At 44.5% G+C, this 26,644-nt stretch overlaps 1 protein-coding gene across 1 annotated transcript; it reads right to left on the bottom strand.

The window, feature by feature from the left end:
• On the bottom strand, positions 1-26,644 carry LOC121358673. The gene is made up of 4 exons (XM_041477072.1): positions 26,392-26,644; positions 25,918-26,207; positions 3,644-3,738; positions 1-82 (listed from the first exon to the last, which is right to left on the bottom strand). The coding sequence occupies exons 1-4, from the start codon at positions 26,642-26,644 to the stop codon at positions 1-3; spliced, it is 720 nt and encodes a 239-aa protein (XP_041333006.1).

Raw genomic sequence — 26,644 nt, 5'->3', positions numbered from 1 at the left:
CTAGAGAATGTGCTGTCCCAGTGCCAAACCAGCACGCATGTACAGCTGGCAGTTTCTCTGAGAAGAAGCCCTGTACTGGAAGCTGTGGAAAAGTATCCATTTTTTCTTGGTAAATATTTGCATGCAAAACCAGATATTCCCATAGGTTTTTGCGAGGCTCTGCAAACTAGTTAGAAGGAAGGATTTTTGGATTTGTGCTGGGGAGTGTGCATGCACAGACACGCAGTTCCAATGAGGACGTGGTCCTGGGAGGTGAGCTCATTGAAATGGTGTCTTGAAGGACACTGAAGACAGCAAGACTCATGTTTTGCAGAATTCACATTTTGGTAACAGAACAAAAATACTGCCATTTCACATTGTCCCTTTACACCATGAATTCAGGATTTGATGTGTTTCCCTCTCCTCTTGGGTAAGAGATGCAAGTCTTGTCAGGCACCTTTCCTCATAGGCTGTCCTGTAACAGCATCATTCCACCTCCTTCATCCTAAAATGTCCTGAAGACCTTGTGAAAAACCTGAAGCTTCCTGCTGCTGCATCACAGTTAATATACCAAGAACAGGACCACAAGGTCAAACAAATGCAAGTGAAGGAAGAGCACTTAGGGTGCTGGGCTGGTGGAGGGGGCAGAGCTGACAAATCAATAGTAAGGGTGTGAGCAGAAGACATATGGCTGGTTATCATCATGGCCAGCCGGGACCAGGTTCTGCAGGGCTTGGCTTGCCTAGGCAGTCCATGCTGGAGAGTGGGTTGGGTTTTCCACTGCTGCTTGCCATGGCAAAAGGAAGGGGAGGTCCGTCTCTGTGCCAAAGAAGCAGCCTCTCCTCTGGGGAACCAAAGCTCTCCAGGGACAGGGACCACTGTGCTTGGCTCAGCTGCTCTGCCTGTTCTCAGCACCCTGCACTGATTTCTAGCCAGACAGGCTTTTAGCCTTGAGATACGAGCAGCGACTTTCCTTTTATTCAGAAAGAAGCATCCATTTTCAAGCATTATCACAGCACAGATAATAAATATTACAAACAGCAGAGCTGTGAGGGGATGCCAGAGCTCTGCTGCTGACTGATGCCTGACCTCTGCAAAGCCCACGTCACCGTGTCACATCGCAGTGCTTGGCTGTGCAAAGGGGACCATCCTGCCCAGGGGCACAGTGCTGCAGGAGGGGCAGGACCCCTGTTGCCACATGTGCTCCTCCTCCCAGGGTGCCAAGGGGCTCCTCACATGGAAAAGACACTCCCTGTAGGGTCTGAAGGGCATATTTGAAGGATCCTGCAATGAAAGTTGTTGAAGACACACACACAACAATCCATGTATGTTGTAGGGGAGAGAGTATGGTCCCAAAGACCCTCAGTGTGGCACAAAGCAAGGCGCCCGAGGCTCCTGGTGGTCCCAAGATTCCTGACAGCTTGCATTGACCTTTCTAGGGAGGGAACTGATGGTGCTGGGCCTCCCTGCTTCACTTCACCTTACATCACCTCACTACTAAGGAAGAGGAGAAGCAGCTCCCAGATGATTCCAGCACACAGCAATAGGCTCTTGTACTTAGGAAGTATTTGTAACTTGATTTAAAATTAGCCTTAGTAATTTAAAGATTGCAATGAGAGTGTCATGAGACACAGAACAGACTATTTCAAGAATATTTGTCCAAATTCAGTGGATAGACATGAGTTTTCCAGGGCTACTTTCAGTATGTTACTGGAAGCTCAGCTTATGAGCTGAAATCCCAAGAGTTTTTATTAATGGAGAGCTCTCTGCCTGGACATCTGATTATGCAGAGGAGCGAGGCTTTTGGGTTGTAAAATTAGATGGAGAATGTCCACTTTGGAAGAGAAAGCACAAGTTTCTTGTGAAACTGCTCTGGGAAGAACCAAAACTCAGGTGTTCACAGCTTGATTTTCACAAGGGAACTATATTTTAAAGCATCTGTGAATAAATCTGTGCAAACAAATGTGAGTTTTCTTAGCAAACTGCCCCAGCACCCATATCCACTGTGCAGTTTGTAGGCTGGGAGTGTGACAGGTCATGGTGCCACCCAAGTGCTCCCCTTTAGCCACCCCGAGAGCATACCCCAAGTACAGCACCCCTTGTCCTAGGTTTGCTGCACAATCCATGGAAAGAAAACAGCTCATACTAACAGCTGAGGTGAATCTCAACAAAAACCACGCAGCTCTCTTCTTTGGTTACTTGAATCTGCCCTGTACAATATTTTATTAGGAGCATGTCATTAATTGTGCAGGTATTGATACAGAACCTGTTTTTTTACAGGTGTGAATGGTTTGCCAGGTCCTCATGTATTCTAATTCAAATCATCATGTAATTTTTGACAGTGCAAGCCTTTAAGGAAACAAAATAGTTTTTACAGTGCCACTGTGAGTTCACTAGATCTGTGTTACCCATTTAGCATCCAGAGGGCTTGAATTTGGCATAACTACCAGAAATTTAATTTGGAAAACTTATGAGTCTGTCAGACACCTTTGGACACTGAACCTGATTCCAAGCAGTCATGGAATACAGGGACATTTCAACTTGTATCTGCTTACAGATCTGAAATCTGGATTTAGATCCAGTAACTAGCAGCAGTAGACAGAAATGAACCAACAAACCTTACCCACACCACTCTAAGATGGAAATGATCTGTCTGCACCTGATCCAGTTCAGGGAGCAGGACTGGAGAGCACCTTGTGGAAGCCTGATCATGGCAGTGAGCAAGGTCCTGAGGGATGCTGAAGGGTTTGGCAGCCAGTAGCACAGCACGAGGAGCAGTACAGACAGGCTGTCTTCCTTCTGCCCCTCAGGGGTCAAGAAACACCCTGCCTGGCAATTCCCCTCACATCAAAGGAGCCTACAGAGGCCCTGCTGATGGCCATGAGGGGCTGCAATACCAGCATAAAGCTGCTTGAGCTGGGTTAGCAGTGTGTTCACATATGGTCTTGGATTGTACCTTTCCACAAACCAGCTGTACCTCTCAAATAAATACATTCTGGGCAAAGCTCAAAAATACATCTTTCTAGAGATTATTTCCATCTGCACATCATAAAGGATATATTGATTTAGCTACACTCCTGAGATCAGAGTGGAAACACTGTATAGTCGGGAAGCAGACACATATGCTGCTTATCAAAGCTATACATACGGTACAAAAAGATACCAGTGTGGAGAGCAACCAGCTATATTTGCACCAGCACACAACCTGTCCTGTAATTCTCTAAAACAAAGGAAAAGGAAGGGCTGAATGCTACTGTTCCTGGGCCACACAAATGGCATGTGAGGAGCCCACCAATCCCAGCTGAACTCATGGACATGAGGGATCTAAGGAGTTGACAATTGCTGTAGCTGTCAAGGATTGCTCCCAAAGCCTATGTATTTATTTATTTATTTATGTGTATTTCTTGGAGCTGCAGAGAAATGCAGTAATTGACACAATGGCAAAGAATATCCCAGATGAACTCCAAGTGGAAGCCGTCACCAGAGCAAGGCTGTATTCTCTCTGCAAAGCCCTTTCACCCATCCACAAGGAGGACAAGTTACATATTCCTCAAAATTCACGGCATCTGTGTCTGTAGATGGTGATATAAGTCCAAAAATTACAGAGCAAGACAGTGAGTTACCTAGATCATGCAGCACCACTGCGTCCTGGCAATGTACATACCTCAAACTGGTGCTGGAAAGGGTCAGTAAAATCATCATCTGTGGAGGCAGAGAGAACACTGTGGTCTCCTGAAGCACTAATCCTTCCTGGTGTCTCTGGGATAACAGAGAATGGGGAAAGTTACTAGAGGAAAATCATTTGGGTTGGAAGAGACCTTTAAGATCACCAAGCCTGACTGTAAACCCAGCACAGCCAAGTCCACCACTGAACCGTGTCCCTAAGTGAGTTTACATAGTTGTGTGTTGCAGTGTACAACTTTTGTCTTTTAAATATCTCCCGGGTTACTGACCCAACCACTTCCCTGGGCAGCCTGTTCCAATGTTTGACAACTCTTTCTATGAAGAATTTTTTCCTAATATCCAGTCTGAACCTCTCCTGGCTCAATGTGTGGCTATTTCCTCTTGTCCTGGCCTTGTTACTTGGGAAAAGGCTGACTCCCTCCTTGCTACAATCTCCTTTCAGTTAGTTGCAAATATACAAATAAGCATATATGAGATGATCCTTGCACTTATTTCAGGTATTTTCTGGCTTTATGTAGTTCTGCAGTTTAGCATAAATCAGGCCAGAGTTAGCAGAATTGTCCCTGGGTGTGGGAGTAAAGGATTGTTAAGTTCCTCTCTTTCCTTACCGCCAACCACTTTTGTACCTCTCCTAAAGCTCAAGCTCCTGCACCCACAGCACTGAGTCAGCAGGACACATCCCATCAGCGATCCTCAGTCACTTCTGTGCAAAGTCCTAGGGCTGAGTTTAAATGTCTGCTGAACAGTTTAGGCCAAACTGCTGCAGAGCCCCTGCATTGACGTCATCAAACAACGGGCTATGGCTGTTGTATGTGTATCCACAGAAGATTTCATAACCTAGACAAAATGATCAGAGGGATGACACCCATCCTTGACGAGGACAGACTGAAAGAATTGTGATTGTTCAGCCTGGGAAAGAGAACACTCCAGGACAACCTTGTTGCAGTCTTTCAGCACTTACAGGGAGTCAACAAGAAAGAAGTAGGCAGAGTTTTCAATAGGGCCAGTAGTGATAGAACAAGAGTTAGTAATGGTTTTAAACTGAAGGAAGTTAGATTCAGGTTACAGATAAAGGAAGAACTTATTTACAGTGAGGGTGGCAAAACACTGGCAAAGGTAGCAGAGAGAGGTGGTGGATGCCCCATCCCTGGAAGGTCAGTTGGGTGGGACTCTGGGCAACCTGGTCTAGCTGAACATGTCCCTATTCATTGCAGAGGGGCTGGACTACACGACCTTTTAAGGGCCCTTCCAACCCAAACTATTTTATGATTCTGTAAGAAAAAAGCCTTATATTGGTGTTATTTGGACACTCTCAGGAAGATGAAGGCCAAGAATCATTGGTTCTGACAAAAAAATTGCTGAAGTGCCCCGAGTACCAACATAGAAGTATCATCAAACTCCTTTCATGTCTCCTCTACCAGTCTAATGGCCTGCATAAGTAAGAGAAGCATAAAAAAGAAATCTTTGATGGCTTCAAAGGACAGTACCCTTGAAGCAAATTATTGATTACCAGACAATGTTCAGGTAAAATAAAGAACAGTCACTCTAAAACACACAGCCATCTTCAACAGTCAGACTGAGACCACTTGAGGAAGGATGGAATGAGGCACAGTATAGTGCCTGCTCACTGGGAAGAGATGGCTCTAAAATCCTTGAGACTTCCATCTGACCCAGGTACAGATGGAGAAAGGGGTCAGTGAATCCCAAACCCACCAATGATTCCTCAGCACAGGGTTTGCTTTCTCTGCAACTTTGCCCTCCAGAAAAAGAGACCTCATCCTGAGCAAGAGATGCAGAATCAGGCACAAAAAATGGCATAGCTGCTTCTCCCTGGAAAATTCCACCCAACATCTGCACAGCAGCTGGATTTCCCAAGTCTATTATCTCATTTCACTGATCTGAATGAATTCGCTCTCAGAACAGCTGCAGATCTGTATATATCACTCATGGCTTGATTCACTATGTTTTACCTGAATGAAATATTAATTAGCTACACTGTCTTTTCTCCTCCCACCACTAAATGCTAATTAATTGTAATTCATGACGGAAAAAAAAGTGGCACATGAGTAGTTACTTTGGCCCAAAACATGAATCAGTTCTAAAAATCCAAACAAACCCTAGTCAATTCAGAGTTTGAAACACTGCTGGGGAATAAGTACAACTTCAGTCTCATTCTTTTCATTATGAGAGTCTTAAATACATTTTTTCTGCAAATTCATCCAGAGAGATGCATCACTAATATACTGGCGAAGCATGGGGTCTCTAACTGATCTTGGTCAGTTTCTTAATACAAGAAAGGTCCCACAAGAAAAAGCACAGCTATGGTGTTTGGCATGAAGTAAAGACACCAGGCAGACTCTGGAACCTTAAGTTTGCAGGTTTTGATCCAAAGTCACTTCAAACAGCCTTCCCATCACTGCAACTCAGAGGTCATAAATATTTTGCCACAAAACACTTAAACTTCCTGCTGAAATGGACAAATGTGCTGACAAGTTCTCAGCAAAAAGGATGTTTTATGTGAAGATTTAGAAGAATGAAGAACACACTTACAACATGTATTTCCAAAAGGCAATTTATGAGGTAAATGTACTCCTTAGGGTGTATTTATCTTATAGGCTTAATGGCCACAACTAGTTTTAGACTTAAATGTCACAGACTTTTTCTGTCTCTTTTTTTTTTTTTTTTTTTTTTTTTTTTTTTTTTTTTTTTTACTGTCTGCTGTTTACAGCACACTCTGCAAGCAAACTGGGCTGCTCAGCTCTGCATTTTCTAACGGCGGCAGCCTTTCTTCTTTCTCCCTATAACAAAAATGCTTTGAAGTCCTATGCTGTTAGTTACAAGTATTCTGATATTTCCCCAGCAAGGATGTAATAGGAGCCAAAACAAGCCTCCAGGTGCCAATATTGCACCTGACAAATTAGGCACACGACTGGAAAAGGATGGGCCCATCCTTCTGCTTAATGTTCATTTCCTCTCATTTCCACGTTAACAGGAAGTAGTTGGAATGGAAAAAAAGACTTTCCTTAAAGATCTGAACTATCAAAAGCCTGGGGCTGTTTCTCCTTGCAAACAAAAAACTTGGAAGCCGGCTATGTCCTATGATTTGGAGCTCATTTACAGTGACTTGTTTAACCCCTACTGACGGCACGATGAACAGGATGTTATGATTTATTTAACACTTAAAGCGGGTGTGAGAACAAGGTGGATGGTGCCCTTAGATGTAGTCTTTTCATAATTTATTGCTCCAAGTGCTTAATTTTTCCTCAGGGAAACCTTTGATAGCCGGCTGCTGCGGTGTGGTTAAGTGTGTGCATTAAGCTGTAAAGCAAAAATATTAATAATACTAAAAATAAAAGCCGTAACCAAAGTTACTACTTTGCATAACAAGAACTTGCATGCCTCGTTCAGCTGAAACTCAGAAGTGATAACCCCACACCAACCAAATTGACTTGAGGATATTTAATGGAGCAGCACAAAGAGCGTTGAATTTACCATCTGAGGACTTGAGCTGCACAAACACAAAGCAAACTCACTCTTGCAAAACACCACATGGCTCCTGGAAGGCCACTGGAGAACCATAACAAAGTCAGCTAAAAAAAATAAAATTACTAACATCTCCTACACTGGTACCACTGGGTACTCTGACCAAGAACAGGGTCACAAAAAATGTTATGTTTGACTGGCTTTAAAGTTGAACTGCTGCTTAATAATGTTGTAGCATTCCTCAGAGGGTTTATCTTAAATCACCTTCTTTTGAATGGTCCATAATCTTTATCTGGAATACAGAACCATCCTTTAGAAATCATTTTCATGTCAAAGTTACTCAGTGAAATAATGTATAGATCTCCTGCTCTCTGGAGATCAGTGTTCAGCTCTGCTTCACGTCCTTACATTGAAGGCCCCTGGTGACTTTAGCAAGCATGATCTGTAGGACTGCTTGCACCTGTGGATAAAGGACTTCAACTTTGAATGTTAAATACCTGTTTCGGGGGGGTTTTTTTCTCTCTTGAGCATGCATGTGTGTGAGTAAGTTGTATTTTGATATAGACAGGTAGGTAATTCATTTCACTTTTAGGAGATGAAGTAATGATTTTAGCAAATTACATTTGTCTCTTTAATCTTATATTTCCATGCACACTCAGTTAAATGTTGTAAAACTATCAATTCTGTCAAAACCTAACAGAAAGAAAACAAGAAACCCTGCAATCTTAATGTCCAAACTGACTGGTGATTAACAGGAATTAAATGTGCAGGAATTCCAAATCTTTTCTGATCGGAGATGTCTAGATGACTTTTGTTTTTCCCTAATTGTATGAGGTTCCTACATAGTATTTAAGAATCAATTATATTGCAATTGATGTAATTAACTCTAATAATCCAGTAAAAGTCAGTAGGAGGGCTATTCAAGTCAATAGAAAAGAGAGACTATATTATGAAGGTGTTATTAACCTATACAGATTTTACTAGACATTTCCCTTTCTTACATAATAAATATACAGTGATGAGGAAGGCTGTCATTATAATTTAATGGGAACAATGGTTCATCACTTCCTTTCCTGTACAAGCCTTAACTAATTCTACATACAGTGTATAAGTAAAATGAAGTTAAATGAATCTCATAAATTAGCTATTAATCATCCATCAATCATCTGTTGCTCCATGATTAAAATCTGTGTTGCATTCAGAGCTGGGAAAGGTATTTGGGGAGCGGCAGGAGCTGCATGTACATCTTCCAATTAATTTATTCATGCACTTCCATTTTGCATTGCCAAGGGTACTTACTGAAACCAGTCCTGAAGTCAGAGAAAGTCTCCAGAGGAAAGTTCCAGCCCTTCCCAGAATAAAGTAAAACCCTAATTTCCATATTTATAGGCATCACTCTGGCTTTAAGCATTGTTGCATATGAGAACCTCATTCATGCTTCTCAATTCAGTCAGACAACTCTTTTTGGGGAAAGAAAGCAACACCATGAAGTCAGGGAAAGTGAGGCAGTGGTCTGCTATATGCCTTGCAAAGTGATGAAGAGAATTCCTCTGCCCAAGATCCTAATCTCCTGTCTTATGCTCTAAGACTTTTGCAGTGCTCAATGAGGAAAAAGTGGGTTCTGCCCGAATATGGCTATTAAAATCCAGCTTTTTAGGAATTTCTGTCTTCACCTTCATCAAGCTGAGAATAAGCCTTATTACTTATGGAAGACTGCATTGATCTCATGAGCAGAACTGCTTGTCTTGGCAGTAGACAAAGATCAGTTGCCTGTGCTACTGTTATTCAATATATTAGTTGCCTTCTGAGAGACTGGCCACAGGTGATCCTCTTATCTTGCATCTTGGCAGCCTCAGTCCGGGCAGCTCTTCATGGCACCGTGCATCTCTGTCAGAGAAACTACACTGGACCATTGCAGGCAGCTCCAAGGCACAAGTACACAGGGATTTGTGAAACACACTGACCACTTTCCTACACAGAGCTGAGCTGATCAAAAGAGGCTCAGGAGAAGGCAAGGGCAGTGTTTGAGTTATTCTGGAGTAATTTAAAATCGGAAAAAAATATTGAATTACCTGGATCCTCCGTGCAGTGTCACTGAATGTATGCAAAGAATGAGACTGAGGAGTGGAGTTTTGTTTGTCTGCTGTCAAAATACTTTTTCAAAGATCTTGGGAAGAGGGTATAATTTTTGAAAGCTCTTCTTATGCAGACCCCCCTGCATCTTTGTTCACATGTTATCACCGCTTTGGGTAAGATGTAGTACATGTACTCAACTAAAGAAAGAGGGAGCTGTGATGTTGCAATAAATACAACACAGAGGAGTCCAGTAATGCTTTGTAGCTACAGTGCTGATTTTTTTTTGAAATCACAGCAGTAGGGCAAGTGCTCTACAGATATCAATAGTTGCACCAGAGCTGACCTATGTTGCACAGAATGAATGAGCTTTGACTATAGGAACACAGATAGGCAACCCTGCTGACTCCTGCTGAATAAACCTATTGTAAAGCTGGCAAACAGCATCCTTCCAGGGCTCTTGGACTTGTGGCTTCATCTAGTCTGGGACTCCTCAGTGTTTTATTCTTTATAACAGCATCATACTTTCCCATACTGCTAAACACAGAAGACATTTCTAATGTTCACATTGCAAGGTCCACTTGCGGTGTACTTGATTTGGTGGTGTTCGACAAAGCCTTTGCTTTAATTCAGGAGCCAGTTCTGTGATAACAAGGACATAGATGGAAAACCAGTGCTCCATGAGGCATTAAACCTCTTTTTTTCTTGTTGTGGGCCAAAGCAAAACGCCGACAGGTGTCACACAGCCCCACATACCAATAATTAGTTCATCACAGCAGGTGTGTTTGACCACAAAAGCTGTTCTTTGAAAATGAGATCTTTTCTTTAGGGAGAATTGTAATGCCTAACTTCCAGGCATGGGAAACACAGTTGCGATGGAGTTTAAGCAGAATGACACATCCTCTGCTGCAGACATCACCCAGGGGCTGAGCTGGGCTACCCTACACCTCGCCAGCACTACCTGAGAAACACAGGGCTGCTTTTTGGGTGTCTTTTGGAACTGCAGCACCATGCAAACGAGCTGTGCCAAAAATGATAGACTGAGAACTGTTAAAGTACAGCAATTCAGCAGTCAAAACTTCCTTTATTTAACTCCCCAAACACCACTTAGTTATGTAATAATCTCAGTTCTTTCATGCTCCACGAGCTTGCCTTAAATTGTCTGGAGCAGCTCCTCAGCCACAGATAGTCCCAGCTCACAGAAGGCAGTGGCACTGGGACGGTTCCCACCAGCTGCCGCTCTGACTCGACTGCAATTGCCTTTCACACACAAAAGATGACAATAATCTATCAAAGAAACACAAAACAAAAAAAACCCCACCCTCCCCCTCAGTTTGAATTGTCATCTGCAAGAAAAGATTCCAATGTTTCAGCTTCAATGGAAAATCAATACTGTCTTATCTTTATTTTATTACTTTAAAAAAAAAAAAATCTTGCGATGACAGTATTAGGTAGCACTGTGAAAAACAACTAAATATAGCAGTGGATCATAGTGGGTGTGAATGGAAAACAAAGGAGTCAGGAGCGGAGCTCCTGCTGCTGTTACGTCACTATAACACCCATAATTATGTTATTATGTACACTGCCCACTTCAACTATATCTGGACACCACTTACCATGATAAAAATCTGATTACTAACATGACATATAATCTTGGTTTCTTTGATGAGCATTAACTTCTGTCTTCTATATTCTTTTTCAAACAGACAGGATATTTGTTTTGCCTCCCTTCTACAGGGAGTGTGGAAGAGTGAACATACAGGAAAAATTTTAAAAAGGTGATTTAAAATCTTATTGTTGGACTCATTTTATCTTGGTATAAAAACATATTAAGCCACTTCTAAGGTGCTGCTGTGCATAAATTCTCATGAATTCTTCTCACAAACACCTAACTTTTATAAGCTCCATACAGAAATTCATCTGGATTTAGGGCACGTTTAGCTATAGAACTGCTACACCTTTTTATGCTGAGCACCACAGCTTTTAAACATAAAATGCCCTTGTGTGAGAGGTAGGTGGTGCATGGCTCAGGCGTCATGGCTCGGTGCCACATGGATCCCATGGGCTTTGTGATGGAAGAGGATGTCTGGTGTGTCCACGAGGATCTCCAGTGGGGTGGCAATTGCTGCTTCCCAGCCCTGGGCAGGATCCCTCAGGTGTTTCTCACACCCTTTTCCATTGCCTGTGCCCCAAAAAGTAATACTGCAAATTCCTACAGCAGGGCCAATGTTTGGACAAAATGTGGTGTTTTAAAGGCCTTGGAAACTCTTTTCATTTTTTATCTAGAAAGTGAGAGGGGGAAAAAAACCAAAACTGTCAGAAAAAAAAAACCCAAAAAACAATGCCCTTCAAGATGAAAGAATATTTTTTTTTCCTTTCGCTAAATGAATATTGAAAAAACGTATATCTTATTATGTCTTCAGCCCCTGAGGTTACCCTATCTGGTTTGTTTCACAATTCAGCAGGAAAAACCCTCAAGATATTTCTAAGATAACTGTTAAATGTCTGACTTTCATCTACAATAGAGGAAATCTGTATTGCCAAAAGCTTGTTCTCAGAATTCCACCTTAAAACAGTTTTAGTACCACCAGACCAGAAGGGTTTGATGCCAAAGAGCTGTTCTGTCCTATTGAAAGCAGAGAATGGCTTCCTCTGCAATATGTACAAAGAGCAAGGAAATTTACTCAATTAATGTGAAACACAAAATGGCATCTGCCATCTGGAGATGCACACAAAAGCCACGGGCAGTCAAACACTTCTTAAGACTTTGGCATGTAAAATTAACATATTTTAAGACTTAAAAGGACATGTGAACTCTGAGCTTGCAAGGATTTCATGTTTCTCACAGCAAAATAAACTACACAATAGAATATTTCCAATGTAATGTCCCAGAAATATCAGTGCTAACCACCTACAAAAATTTGCCTGTGACATCGAGGCTACGCATTTCTATACTGGGGTGGGAACTGAGTGGCTGTTCACTTAAATAAGCATTTTTAAACAATGGGCAGAAATATGCTTCCACTAAACTTTAGAATCACACTAAATTATGAGACCTGAGACCTGTGTAAAAGTCTTGTTTCCTCTTGTGTGTGACACTGTGCAATCACTGTTTTTATTTTTCATTGCAAAAAGAGAGTGATGCTGACTAGTCAAGTCTAGTGCAGATTCAAAGTGTATAAAAAGAGCTCCCTTTTCTCCAAGCATTCTAAGCATTCTCTTCTTGAATAAAATGAAGAAAGTTCAGCTCCAGTGTCTGTTCACTTTTGTGCATTAAAAAACCCATACTGGTTTAAAAAAAAACATGACATATGGCATCTAAGTGGTCACTGCCATAAATTATTCAACTTCTGCTCACTCCACAAACATAAATCTAACAAAATACAAAACCTGAGGCCTCTCTGGCAAACTCATGGTTGCATGTCCTTGGCGGTGTCTTCAGCACACATTTGGCCACACAGATCTGGTCATTGCATGCAAAATTTTCACCCAGCCACCCACTGTGGTACACAAATTCACCTGTTTTTCACTCTACCTGCATCCTTCATTCTGACACTCCCCAGGATCACCTGAGCCGAGTCTCCTGATATTTTAGGATACAGCCCTTCCCCCCTATCTGTTAGGCACACACAGCACTGGTTCCACAAGCTCCGTTTTCTTCAGTATTTTGCTGAAGAAGAGAGAGTGACAAAAAAAAGAGCAGAGGGGAGAAATCAAATCCATTCCTGTTTATCAGCAGCAGTTTCCCATGCGGTGTTGCTCAGGATGAACAGGATGTCTGAATAATTCTGTCACATGTGTCTTGCAAAAGCAACCTTAATTTAGGCAAGTCCAACTTTCCAACTTCACAGTTTTTTTCCCTGACTTTCTTTCAGTGAATGTTTTTGTTTTTTGGGTTGGTGGGTTTTTTTGTGTGGGTTTTTTTTTTTGTTTGTTTGTTTGGTTGGTTGGTTTTTTTAAGGCACTAAAGTGAACATTTCAGAATACACTAGAAAGTTGGTTCACAGCCAAGGACACCAACCCTGCAAGCACTTACTTATGTAAGTTGTGATAATGTAGCCAGTGCAATACAATGGGATGATACACAGAGCATGTTTAGGGAAAGGATGACAATAAGCTTAGCAGACCTGGAGTATTAATGAAGAAGTGACAGGTGAAAAAATTCCTAAACAGTGACCCTCTTACTTACTTTGCCAGTTTCCTGGTTTTTATATTGAATATGAGTTGTTGTCTAAGGATAGTTTTACTGATTAATCTTTTAATCAAAACACTCTTCAAAGTAACACAGGAAAAAAAAAAAAAAATCCAGTATCAACATCCACACGGTCCATACATTTTATGCCACATTCTCATAGAAAAAAAAAAAAAGAAGTACCTCAAACTGATCAAACTGTATACTCAGCCAGAAGAAGAGTTCTGAGAACGCACTAAAGCAACACTTAAATTTTATTTACCAGTTTGCTGATTTGTCCTTGCATTTTTGAGTGTGTGTGTGTGAGAGAGAGAACAAACAGAGACAGAGAGGGAAGAAAATGATTCATGCCTGACAATGTTACCATGAAAATGGTCATAGCTGTGGGCTTCCCTGGGGGAATTTGTAATACCACAGCAAAAATCCAGCTAGCCTGCAATTACGGTGCCGGCAGCGAGTCCCTCCAGCACGAGCCATAATGTCTGGCTACAGCTGGTGGGAGCACTCTGGCTGCGTTCCCCCACCAGGAGCATCCTGAGCTCTGGGGACCAGGCGGCTGCTGTGGGGTGAAGCTGCTGGGACAGCCCCACACCTCCAGGCAGGCAGAGATCTCCCAAAAATCTCTTTCCACAGAGGGATGGGAAAAAGAGTGTGCTTTAATGCACATGCAGGCACATGTGGTGTAGCCATTCGCTCCTACAGCAGAATCCCACCCCACAAAAGAAACCCTCAGTGGCACCGATGTGAAGGACTCCGTGTTAAAAATAAAAACACAGTCCTCAGCAAAAGTGAGCAGGGCTCCCGGGAGAGGAGTGTGAACCCATGCCAGTGACAGACTGGAAGTGCAACATGACGGAGATGCTGCTGTGACCGGACAGTTGAGGGATGAGCTGGGGTTTCCAGGCATGTCATAGGGATGACATCGCACAGCTCCAGGGGCCAGGACCGCTGAACCTGCTGCTGGCCAATCCTTGGAGTGTCACTTACATGAGCTCCAAAGTAATCTTCTGGCCCACCCTTCAGGAAAAAGATAAGATGTCATGATCAGCTAATAGGAAGTGACAAGAAGAGATAAAATGGATGGGGAGGGAGGGAAGGTTTCGGATTGAAAAGGCATTATTCTTTCCTCCAATGCCAACCCTGCTAACAATAGGGCTGAGTTAATTAATGGGCTATTTGAGCACTTTCATCCATTTTTGCATATAGCATTAATTTTTCTACAGATACATATAACACAATTAACCTATAGCTTCTCAAACAATCAGACATGGTAATCCTTTCAAACTGGTGGGGAAAACATTGCACTTTTACAGAAAAAAGGGATTTAATTAGGGAAAAAGATTGAGAAGAGTCTTTGTTCCTCTACTCTTCCAGCCATTGCCTTCCATCTGGCATGGGAACTTATTACCAAGACATCTGAGCATCTTTCATAAAAAAAAAAAAAAAAAAAAAAAAAAAAAAAAAAAAAAAAAAAAAAAAAAAAACAAACAAAAAACTGATAAGCAAACACACAAACCCCCTAAATTTCTGGCTTTCCTCCCTCTTTAGAGTAGAAAACCCTATCTGTCAAGCTTAGTTCACTTGCAATTAAGAAATCTGCTTCACACCCTAACGAAATGTTAGTGCATCACTTGACAAAGTCCCATTGAGCACAGAGAGAGAGGTTTAGGCTGGAAAATACTTGTAAAGTTTCTCCCCAAGTGCTGCTCCAACGGCACCTCTAGCTGGGGGGCTGAGTGCTACCCCCTGCAACCACCCGGCTGCACACGCACAAAGCCCCTGGTACTCAGTCAACTCTGCAAACTTCAACAAAAGCCTAATCAGAAGTGCCAGGCTTTTAAGATCATAGCCCCGCCGTGATGTTAATCAGTTTGGTGGGGGAAGAAGCGTCTCTGGTGGGTACAAAGCTGAGGACAAGGGGTTGCGATCTCTGTGCGGCTGCCGTATGAATGACAAATAACAGCAGCGAACTGCTGCCTTCGCCGGAGAGCCGAGCGCGCACGGTGGGCACAGAAAGGCTCCCTTTATGCTGCAAAGAATTCGCAGCTTAACCAAGCCACAATATGTTTTGAAGCTTTTGCCAAAAAGTACAAAAACCTGTAGTCAGTGTAGCTAGGCATTTAATAACAAGCATGGTTTCTTCTGCTCGACATATTTTCCTGATGCATTTGTTTGTAAAGGTAGAGATAAGTATAGTAACACAATCTGTTCCTTAATATCATAGGCAAAGAAAAATCACTAGTCACTAGCTACAACAGTTTACTATCTCCGTGAGACAGCTGCAAGTATATGTTTATTCTTTTATTCTAAATATCTCAAATGGAGCCTGATCCTGAAACCCTTCTTCCTCCCAGTGATGCTTGTCTGCAACAATAATACTAATGAAAAGCAATTGCTGATGTAAGGAAAGAAGGTGAGGCTCAGATTCCTTACCCAATGCTCGTAATCGTTATTTTTACTAAAGATAAGAAAGCAGACTTAGATGTGCCATATCACAGAAATAAGCCATTCTTCCCCTATCTACAATTTTGACAGTTATCTATGGAAAATGCAGACTTAAAAAACTCTTAAGAATAATTATTAGAATTCATAGCCAAAATAACATACATCAGCCTTGATTAGTTCCATGAAAAAGCAGCCTTAAATTGGTAGTTTAAAAACAGGAAAATTAGCGGTATGATTAAGAATGAATGGCTAATAAAAAGAATTTTGCTAAAACAGATTAAGGTTCAGATCAAGGTCACAAAAGGAACTGATTGAGGAAAACTGTCATTTTTGCTGGGACTCAGAAGCTGTTTTAGCAACACTGTTTCCTCTGAATCACAGTCTCATAATGAGAAATTACACTGTTGGGGTTAATAAAGACTTTGCTTGTCACATTAGTTTCCCCAAAATTTAATTTAAAACATTGTGCTCAAAGAAAAAGAAAAGTTCCTTGTGTAAAAGTAGAGAGAAAGCAACATTTCTAAGCAAAGTAACCTCTAGTAAAATGCAGGGTGGATTTGTGCCATGGTTTCAGTTCTCATGCTGGTTGTAAATTCACTCCAGTAAAAAAAAACAAACAAAAAAAAAAACAAAAACAAAAAAAACCAACACAAAACAAAACAAACAAAAACAAAAACAAAAAAAACCAACAAAAAAACCCCCAAAAACAAAAACAAACAAACAAACAAACAAACAAAAATTGCAAGTGGCCCAAAGACCTGTTTGTATCCCTGTTTCTTCCAAAATAAACAATTTCTGCTCACAGCACCACAGCCCCCCATTAGTGCAGTCTATGCAGGGAAGTGCTCCCTAACAGGGTCTGAGATTTGCCTTTCTGCCAGCTTCCCCACTTCTTGGCTGTGAACAACCTCCTGGAGGGTCTGTCTCTGCCCCCCTTGTGTCCTGAGTTGTGCAAAGGTCCATAGGTATGGTCTGAAATTCGGTGTTCCCAAGGAAAAGATTTACAGGGAGACTTTAGTCAGGCAAAGCCCATCTTCTTGTGTGCAGGCACCAGCAGTGCTGTGCTGCAAACTGAATAGTGCCTGGAAGATATGGGCACAGCTAACCTCAGGAATTTCAAACCAGGACTAACCTTTTGCATGCAATTTCCTTCTGAAAATAACCCTATTCCCTTGTCATCCTGCTTGCAAGGAGCTGGGGTGATTGCCAGTGCTGCCAAAGAGCGAATGTGTGAGTGCCACAATTGCCTCACATTTTCACCTGGCTCTGATGGCACGTAAGAGAAAGAGAGAGACACCACAAGTTTTCCAGGGGTTCTCCTCCACCTTGTGCTCCCAGTCCCAGGAGATGTCTGTGCTACCAAGTTGCAGCACTGCAGCCAGCTGCCCTCCAGGGCGGGCTCCTTTGGAGTGTACAATTCCACACATGTGCATGGACCCAGCCTCTGCAGGGAGAACCAGCTGGGCAACAATGAGAATTTTAGCTTCAGTGAAACTGTTCACCAACATCCTCTGCTTCATAGATACAACACTCCAGCGAAATAAATCCTTGTGTGTGTAAATTGGCAGTTTCAGGGGGCTGGGATTTTTACTCTTCGGGGCTTTTTTTCCCTCCTGGGTTGGTACTTTGCACGAGAGGAGCTGGCACGTCTGGCCCATGATGGGAGGTGTCACAGCCCTCCTGAGCGTGGGGTTGCTGCTCAGTGACATAAGCTATTGTTGTCATTGTCACTATCACCAGGCCTGATCGGGGTCAGCAAGCCAACGTGAGAGCTGTTGTATAACCCCGCAATAAAAAGACAGTCCTTGTCCCAGAACACACTCGGGCTGCTTTTCTGACAAGCTGTAACAGGTTCTGCAGCGGCACCTTTACTGTTGCTAAATAAAGAACTTCTGTCTTGCAGAGCCTAAACCCATTGCTGAAAGATTGAAAGGAAAATGAACTAATAGGACAAAGGGGCTGTGTACAGGGGTTTTTTAATGTTTGTTTGTTTTGATCTTAGTTGCAAGTAATTCACATGGAGTGAAGTGCACGGACACGCAGAAGAAAATAAGTACTCAGTTTTAGAAAGGACAACTGCTTCAGACCAAACTGAACACAAAAAAATCAGATTCATCCAGATAAGATTACTGTGCCAGAAATCACATTTTTATTAGTACATAAAACACATGTCACTTGACAATGAGTATCTGCAGCATGGAGTGAAATAACCCTCCAGCAGCGAAGTCAATATTTAAATCAATATCTCTGGTAAGGAAAATATCTTACTCATTGATATAGATTGGATTTTTCTTTTTCCTTATGAACCTCTCAGGAGGTAAACAGCGTATTTCTGTTGTAAAAGCAACTAAACAGTATTGCCAAACAAGTCTAATCTTTCCTAGAATTCAATAGCATGGCCCTCTGAAATTATTAATGTTGTTATAAATGCCATTTGACCTTTATGTCAGGGATGTATTTCCTTTTCATAAAAAGGCATCTACATTATTTTGGGCCTGCTGTGCTGCATGTAAACACAGTAACTTCAGTGGGAGCTTAGGGCACTGTGGGATGATTTTTTACATTATGTAGGTACCTAATGATTCAGCTACTCAAGGCTAAAATCCATAAAAGATGTTAGTGCCTTTACGTTAATTGCTGCAACAACCTCCATCCACTCCAGTAAAGCTGTGCAGCATTTCAGAAAGGCTCACAGATTGCCGGGACCACAAACAGGCTCAGAGCATCATCACCTGGGCAAAGGGACTCCCCGGCCCTCCTCCCTGGGCCTGTGCTGTGCTTTGCACTGGCAAAGCCATTAGAGATGGTAAAATAGTCAATCCTGGAAGCAGTGTGTTGTTCCCTTCTAGTTTCCTGTTTTAATCACCTTTTTCACAAAGTCAGGCTTATTTGTTTTTTCTCCTTTTGACCCTGTGATTCTTTGGTCCTTTTCTGCCACTGGAAAACAAAAAAAAACAAACAAGCAAAAAGCCAGGAAAGGAGGAGTAGGAATGATCCCATCCCACAGCCTGGTGGCAACAGACTTTTTTAGAGAGAAGAGAGCCGTGACTTTGCACACCTTCGGGACGAGGCAAGTGTTAAATGCAGATTTCCCACCTCTAGGGGAGACACCCTAACTTGGGGGCTTTCCTGTGAAAGATGGGAAGTGACACCACCATGAGGACGCCTGGTGAAGGAAGCAGGGCAAGGAGCGGTTCTGTTGGAGCCCGTGGGTGTGGGGGGAAAGCCCGTGCTGCCTCCTGAAGGACTCCTAGGTGTCCCCGGGTACCTGCCCGCTGCGGGATGGCTCTGGCAGGCACAGGGACAGCAGCCTGGCACCTGGGGAGCTCGTCTGCTGAGCTGGATGATCCACAATGACAGTTTTAGATATGGACACCTACACTCTGCTCTAGGCTCCTAAAATTATTGCCTTGTTCAAGACCTTACAAAACCACCCTGGCACCTCGGTTCTATTAAAATTAATAGTATCATTTCCGCAAATATTTTGAAAGGCTATTAGATGCCTCTCTGCCCCTGAAAAAGTTGTCCTTTAATGCCTTGCCAGACTGAGTCCTTAGAGGTGACAGATTGGATGCACTCTTCAGATAATGGAAATAACTATTGGAAAAGAATTCTTCAAAAGGTTCCTAAAAGCTGTTGCTATATAATATAAAAGACAAATTAATTCAGATCACAAAAAAAAAAAAAAAATTCTTTCCCCACGTTATAATCCCTCTACAGAAATATCTTCCTCTTTCTTAGAAATCTCAACCAATCAATAGAATGTAAGTCTATAAAACTAAATTACATTCCCAGCTTTGATTATTCAACAGGATAGGGTAGAGTTTTAAACGATCAAATATGCTTCCTTTTCTCCTGCTCAATGGTTTTAAACTTCTTAAGACTTTTAATGCAAGTACCAGGACGGGGCAGCACAAAGTATGTTTTAAATGTGCTCTTAAAATCTCCACATGGAGGTTGCTGAAAGAGTTCAGATCTTTGAACCTCAGTAGGGTGGTGCTGGCTAAGAGCTGTCCCTCTCTGGCAGCTCTTCCATCCAATATGATTGATAGAAAGAAAGCTGCATTAGTTTTTACATTATTAGTTTTTGTATGAGACAACAGAGTGCATCCCCCAAGGTCTTCACTCAAAAAGAACAACCTGGAAAACTTTGCAAATTTTGTTTTTAAACTTTTGTCCAGAATTGCTTTGGCCCCCACTGCAGGTAAGGCATGCTTTGGTCAAAAGAGAAGGAAAGCTATTCAGTGAGGAAAGGAGTGACTGATTTAACCAAACCCATACTGAGAATAAACCCTATCAGGGGAACGAATCAGAGCTGAAGCTAAAACCAGCCTCCACCTCGCAGCCCTTCCTGTAATACAGTATGAATCAGAACTTGCATCTGCCAGAGTTTGCACTGGAGTTCTCGACTATTACACCTCCTGGAGGTGCAACTGTGTGTGACACCAGAAGAATCTGATGCTGACTGAGAGCAAAGGGTTTTCTGACTCAGGAGGGGAAGATTCTGCCTTGGTAGGACTGATGTGAGAAATGATCACTGCTCCCAGAGTCTGCCGTTTGCTGTGAATTAAGAACCAAGGGAATTTCCATCCCAGCAGCATCCATCCAGCCAGTGTGCACAAACGTGGGACTGCAGACCAGCTGATGTGAGCTGGGATGGCTCTGCTGCCTCTGAAGGACATCTGACATTCACTTTAACTTCTGATTGGAGTATTAAGAGGAAGAGTGGGATGATATACCCATGGCACAGCTAGTTCAGACAGGGATGAAAGGGAACTGGCAAAATGTCTGCTATCAGAGAAACACTAAGAGTTCCTCTATTGCCACAGAAGGATTATTCCAGGAATCTGAGAGAGAAACATAGAAATGGAGCTTTGCAATGTTTCTGGAAATGCATGGCATTTGTCATGGCAAGTCTTTCTGGACCCAGGTACCCAGGGCCACATGGGGATGGAAGTGAAAGGAAGTTACAGCTGGGTGGCCGCTGCTTGGATGAGAATTTCCTCATGGAATAAAGTGGTTGGAAGAGTTTTCCCTTTCAACCTTCACACAAACCCAATGGAAAGAGTAGGTGGGGTGAGACCAAGGCCCTGTGTGAGAGAGAAACACAGCACAGTGCTTTACACTGGAGGCAGCCTATGGAACTCTGATCCATCCTTTCCAAGGGACCTGCAGCATATCAGGAGGGCTGTAGATTCTGTAGATTCAGACCTACAGCCCCATTTACATCAGGGTGCTCCTTAAGGGCTGACAGCCAGGAAGCTCTGATGAATCAGTGGTAGCTCTCTGATTTAGCACTGACCTGCAATGTTGAGCCTGGGAGGGCACAAACAGTTAATCTTAAAAGCAACCTGGCAGGAATGGAGTTTGGGAACCTACTCACCAAATTTACACAGTAGTGTTTAAACTGAGCAGGACGTTAGCTGATACTCAGTGGGCAAACTTAATGGCCAACATCATCAGCCTTTTCCCATGAAAAACCTGCACCCTAGGTGCTACCAAGTGCTAATTTGTTAAGAAAGCCTTAATTGAGTGACAGTTAATTATTGACAGATTTGAACTACTTTATCTCTCAATCAAAACCTGGCTCTGGACCAGGCAGCAAGCAATTTACAGCCACAAAGGTAAATCTGGCCACGTGCAAGCATATGCTGAAGTCTTACGGTTCTCCCTCCCCCACCCTAAATTTCATCTAAAATTTTTCTCTGAAGGAGCCAATGATCCCCTGGTGATCACCAGCCCACGTCAAGGTGGTTACCCTGTTTAACCCCACTTGGCACAGAGTGGGAATTACCAAAGGGACATCCATCTGGAGCTGCCTGAGATAAGAGGTGTCCAGTGTTAATAAACAGGCTTCCTCTACACCTCAGCAGGGCCTTCCTTTTCTAAACAGCCTTCCTTTAATGTTGCAAAATGTTTTTTTCCATTTACTCAACGATCATGCCTTTGCTGGTGGGGGAGGGCCAAGGGAAAGAGTGAAGGGTGGGAGAAGAGAAGAGAGAAGAGAAGAGAAGAGAAGAGAAGAGAAGAGAAGAGAAGAGAAGAGAAGAGAAGAGAAGAGAAGAGAAGAGAAGAGTCAGCATAAGTTTCTAAATCATTGTAGCACCTGCTTTTGAAATGAAATTGCTAATGCTAACACTTCTCCCAGATTAGCTATTTTTCTTGACAACTTAAACAATCGAAGTAAGAAAAAAGAAAGAGAGAGGAGAAAAGAAAAGAAAAGAAAAGAAAAGAAAAGAAAAGAAAAGAAAAGAAAAGAAAAGAAAAGAAAAGAAAAGAAAAGAAAAGAAAAGAAAAGAAAGAAATGATGAGGAAGAAAGAAAGAAAAATATTTAAAAAGAAAAAAAGAGAAAAATACAAAAGAAATAATAAGAGTGAAAGAAAGAAGGAGATGGGAGAAAAATTAATATATTATAGAAGCAGCAGTAGTAACCACAGCAGTATTACAGTCATTCACTGCAATATGTCTAAACATTCATAAATGTTTTATGCATCCTAAAATGCCATGTACAAGGGATATGGCATCCCACAGAGGTTAATGAATGAATGAGTTGCCCTTGAAGGTTAATTTGCACAAACAAAAGGTCAAGGGACATCTTCAAAACAAAATATTGATTAAAGCAAGTTAAATGTTTTGACTTGAAGGAGACATGAAGGATTAAAAAGCAAAATAAAGCAGTATGGATAAGAAAGGAACAGGAAAGAAAAAAACATCACCCCCAGACACAAAGGAAATGGTAGAAAACATATCTGAATCAGCTAGTCATCTGCTAACAAGCTGTAAAGATTTCCAATGACAAGTTGTCACATTAGTTTAGTGAAACTGAAGCAGCACTTATCCCTTTTCCTGTGCTTAATCTCTCAGTGAGCTGCACAGAAACATGCTACCATGTTTAATAGGATTAGTTTAGTTCACTTTCTCCTCTCTAGAGGTTGTGACTTTTTTTTTTTAATTATTTTATTTTTTAACAATTCTATTTCCTTCAATACCAGCTCCTTGAATTAAATTTCACTCTGCTGAATCACCTAGGCTGTATTCATTCTCCAGGTTAAAGGCATTTTCCTCCAAAGGTTTTGCTTTTGAAATGAGAAGCCAGGCAAAGGAAAGCAAGGAAAGGCTCTAAATTCAGCAATTGCACACATCAGGTACATGGTTCTCTTTCTCACACAGACTGATGATGCTTTGTTGATATCAGTATAATTCTTTTTAATTTACATCTGTATAAGAGCAGAATCAGGCCTTTGTGGTTGTGGGATGTTCTTTTTATGCCCAAGAATACTTGGACCTTTCCCACCCCTGAAAAAAAAGAGACAAGAAGAAAGAAAATAAAAAAGAAAGCCTGATATGTGTTCGTAGCCCTGTTCCCTCATTTAGTTGGAACAGACACAGCAAGGAAAATGATCAAAGAAAAGGCAGTTTCAACAATATACCCCTGTCACTTCCAATTTTGTTGTCAGACTCCAAAGGGGCAGAGGAATCACTCATGGTCATGGGCACACTGCAAAAGTTTTCCAAGTTTCTTGCATCTGTTTGTTTGTTTGTTTTTTTTTCCTTTAAAAAAAAAACTGGAATGCAAGCACAGAAAGCCATCAACTTGCAGCAAAACTTTTCAGAGGCACCAAAATTTGGAGACACAGAACTGACAACCCTCATATCTGAAGTACTTTGACCTGAAGTTTGTGACACACACCAAGCATTAAGCAGAGCAGAAGAGAACCCACAAACCTGAGCACACTCAGGCTTTGCATCCAAACTTTGTGAACACTGATTACTTTTCGTTTGGATCCAAAACACCATAACTTAGAAAGCAAACAGTGTAACTGCCTCATAAGTAATCTAGTAATGGCCAAGAAGAGGACTAGTGTCTACCTTACAGCCTACTAATTACTAGGAAAAAGACCCTGGACTTCTACAGGAGTTCACAGACAGACTGGAATCTATGACATATTGCTAGCAGGGACCACAGTTGCTGGTGTTCAGCTGGGAGCAGTGAGGTATAGAAACAGCCACACACACCAGACCAGAGGCTGCCCAGCCACTGCCCAAGCCACCAGGTCCCAGAGAAGGCAGCAGGGATGGCTTTGCTTGCTACAGATCCTGAGCATCAGCTGCTGGCATGGATGCCTTCTGAGAGATTAAATTATTAAGGGGAAAAAAGCTTTTCCTCCAACTCTAAAATTTGGGTGGTGGGTGGGGGATTACTTTTAATGCTGAGCTTTGAATCAGCTTGCATTCCTTAAGAGGCTGTCTGCCTATCCTCCAGGATTAAGAGGGTCTGGATCACTCAGCGCCCGAGATGGCAGTGGAGTGGGAAGTGAGAATTTCATTCCAGTTGCTTACTGGTGTGACAGATCGTAGGGCCCGTGTATATAGACTTGGAAAAGTTGCAAGACACAGGGCTGGAGGAAGGCAACCTGCAAGCAGCCACGGAACCGAGGCATCTGGGCTGGAGGATAGGTGGAAGCCTGCGCACACGCCTGAGGCCAGACTGGCTGCCACCGCTCTGCCATGTGACCCTGGGGACATCGCTTCACTCCCAGAGCCTCAGTTTCCCTTTTGGGTAAATTAACAGTAGTTGAAGTTAAGGTGAGCCCCGGTGGTGAGAAGCACAGTGTCAGAGGCAGCTATTTACTTATTTATTTGCATTTGCACGGCTCAGCTTCTTCTCTACGAGTATCTCGGTGTCTTTTAAAACAACAAACAAACAAAACAAAAAAGGGGGGGAAAAAAAGAGAAGAAGGAAAGCGTCCAAGCGAGACATTCCCCCGCCAAATTTAGACCATCTCCCCCTGTGTCCAGACGCAAATCTGCACCCTTGTTTCGCAGCCCCTGCAGCACTTACAGCTACACCCGGCCAACCGAGCCCCGAAAGAGCAGGCGGGAACCTGCCCCGGGCCGGCCGTGCCGCCCCTCCGCGCCCGCGGAGCGCAGCGCAGCCGCGGCCGCTCTCTGTCGGGCCACCCCAGCCCCATCGCTCCCCGGCGGCGGAGGGCCCGGTGCCCCTGTTTCGAAAGATGTCACGTTAAAATAATTCTCGGCAAAGCCGTCACGGCACTTTAGCGGGCCTGGGCCGGGCACCGGGCACCAATGCGCGCTCGGATTGCAGGAGCAAAGCGACAGCAGCGCAGCATCCCGGGGTGCGCCCCGTTACACCGGGGATTCGTAGTCACTCACAGCGCGGGGCCGGCCAGCGTCGGCTCCGGGCCGGCCTTCGGAAGGCGACACGGCACAGCAGGGCTTTTGCGAGGGTCCCCGGCCCCGAGGAGGGGCTCTCTCAGTGCCGCGGAGCCGGGGAGCCCCGAGCGGCCGGGCCGCCACCCGCCTGCTGCCTTGCGAGCCCCGACGGGCCGGGCGCCGCCGCCGCCGAAGGTTTCGCCTCGCACGGGTACCGGGCTCTAGGGCGAGCGCGGCCGGCCGCATCTCCTCGCGATCCCGACACCGGCAGGGACATGTAATTTTTTTAACTCTGACCAGCTCCCCTGCGACAGCTCCGGCAGTCCCTTCAGCCGGTCCCGGGCGATTTCTTAGAGATCGGTTGCGGTGGCTAGTCGAGTTACTCATGCACCCGCGTTAGTGACCCCGCTTCCCGCCGCGGAGGCACCGCGGAGCCGCCCCCCGGCCCGAGGCGGCGGCCAGCCGGGTCCCGGCGGCGGGCACAGCGGAGCGGACGGGGCAGGGCTGGCCCCGTAGGGCGGGTTTGCTGCCCGGGCCGGCTCCCAAACTTCTGGCATGGAGGGCAGTCCTCTCAGCACAGCCTGCTGCCCGCACCAAGGCGTGGGGCCCGGCGCCGCGGCTCCCTTCTAGTGAGACGGATCTTCCCAGTGGAAGCGGGACTAGTGGATCAGCTGCCCGCCTCAGCGGCGGCACCAGCAACAGGGCGAGCTGGGGTCGACGTGCGGCCCGACCCCTCGCCGCTGGCACAGAGTGGCAGCACAAGTTTTGGTGCGCCTGCCCTGGCTGCCCTCTCCCCATCGGGGCTCTCCCCTCCACTCGGGACTCTGCCGCCGCCCCGAGGGGCGGGCGCGGGCGGACGGGCCCGGCGAGGCAGCGCCGTCCTTACCTGTCGCCGAGCGCCCTGCAGCGCTCCGCTGCCTCTCGGCCCTCCGCAAGACTTTATTCCCTCTCCCTGGTGTATCCCCCGCTGTCCGCAAGCCTGAGGCTGTTTCCCCTCGTTCAGCCTCGCCTCCCCGCCGGCAGCGGCCGGGTAAATCTCCGCAGCGGCAGGGGCAGGGGTGCGGGTGCTCCCTGTCCCGCGCCGCGGAAAGCCGCGGTCAGGCGGGACAGAGCGCGCCCGACAGGTTACGGTCCGGAGCGCAGCCCAGACCAGCCGAGATCCACTATTGTGGTTTTCTTTATCTCCCAATTTTTTCCTCCCGGAGCCGGCCGGGAGAGGGATGGGATAGGGTTAAGTTGAGCTAAACTTGGGTCGTGCTGCGCAGGGGCCGGGACCGCCAGCAGCGAAGACCCGTGTCTCAGTACCACCGGTTGTTCCACGCGCCGCAACCTGATGCTCGATTTCGTGTTTATTTCCTGCCTCCCACGTGGAAAATGCCCGCGCAGCTGCTGCTGACAGCCCCGCGACGCGCGGCGGAGCCGCTGCCACTGAGCGGCGGCGAGGGACGCCGTGCCGCGGGCTGGGCGGCCGCGGGCCCGTTCCTCCTGAAGTTTGTGACCCGCGTGGGGCGGCAGCGCCCGCAGCCGCGGGTTTGCTCCACCGCCCGATGCTTTACGCGCGAAAGAGGCGCACCCTGGGGCCCCGACACCGCTCTGCGGAAGCTTTCTCGCAT

The sequence above is a fragment of the Pyrgilauda ruficollis genome, unplaced genomic scaffold (assembly GCF_017590135.1).
Source record: "Pyrgilauda ruficollis isolate IOZ18807 unplaced genomic scaffold, ASM1759013v1 scaffold4, whole genome shotgun sequence".
NCBI classification, from domain to species: Eukaryota; Metazoa; Chordata; class Aves; order Passeriformes; family Passeridae; genus Pyrgilauda; species Pyrgilauda ruficollis.
Note: the sequence above shows the minus strand (reverse complement) of the source record. Positions and strands in the feature narration are given on the sequence as shown.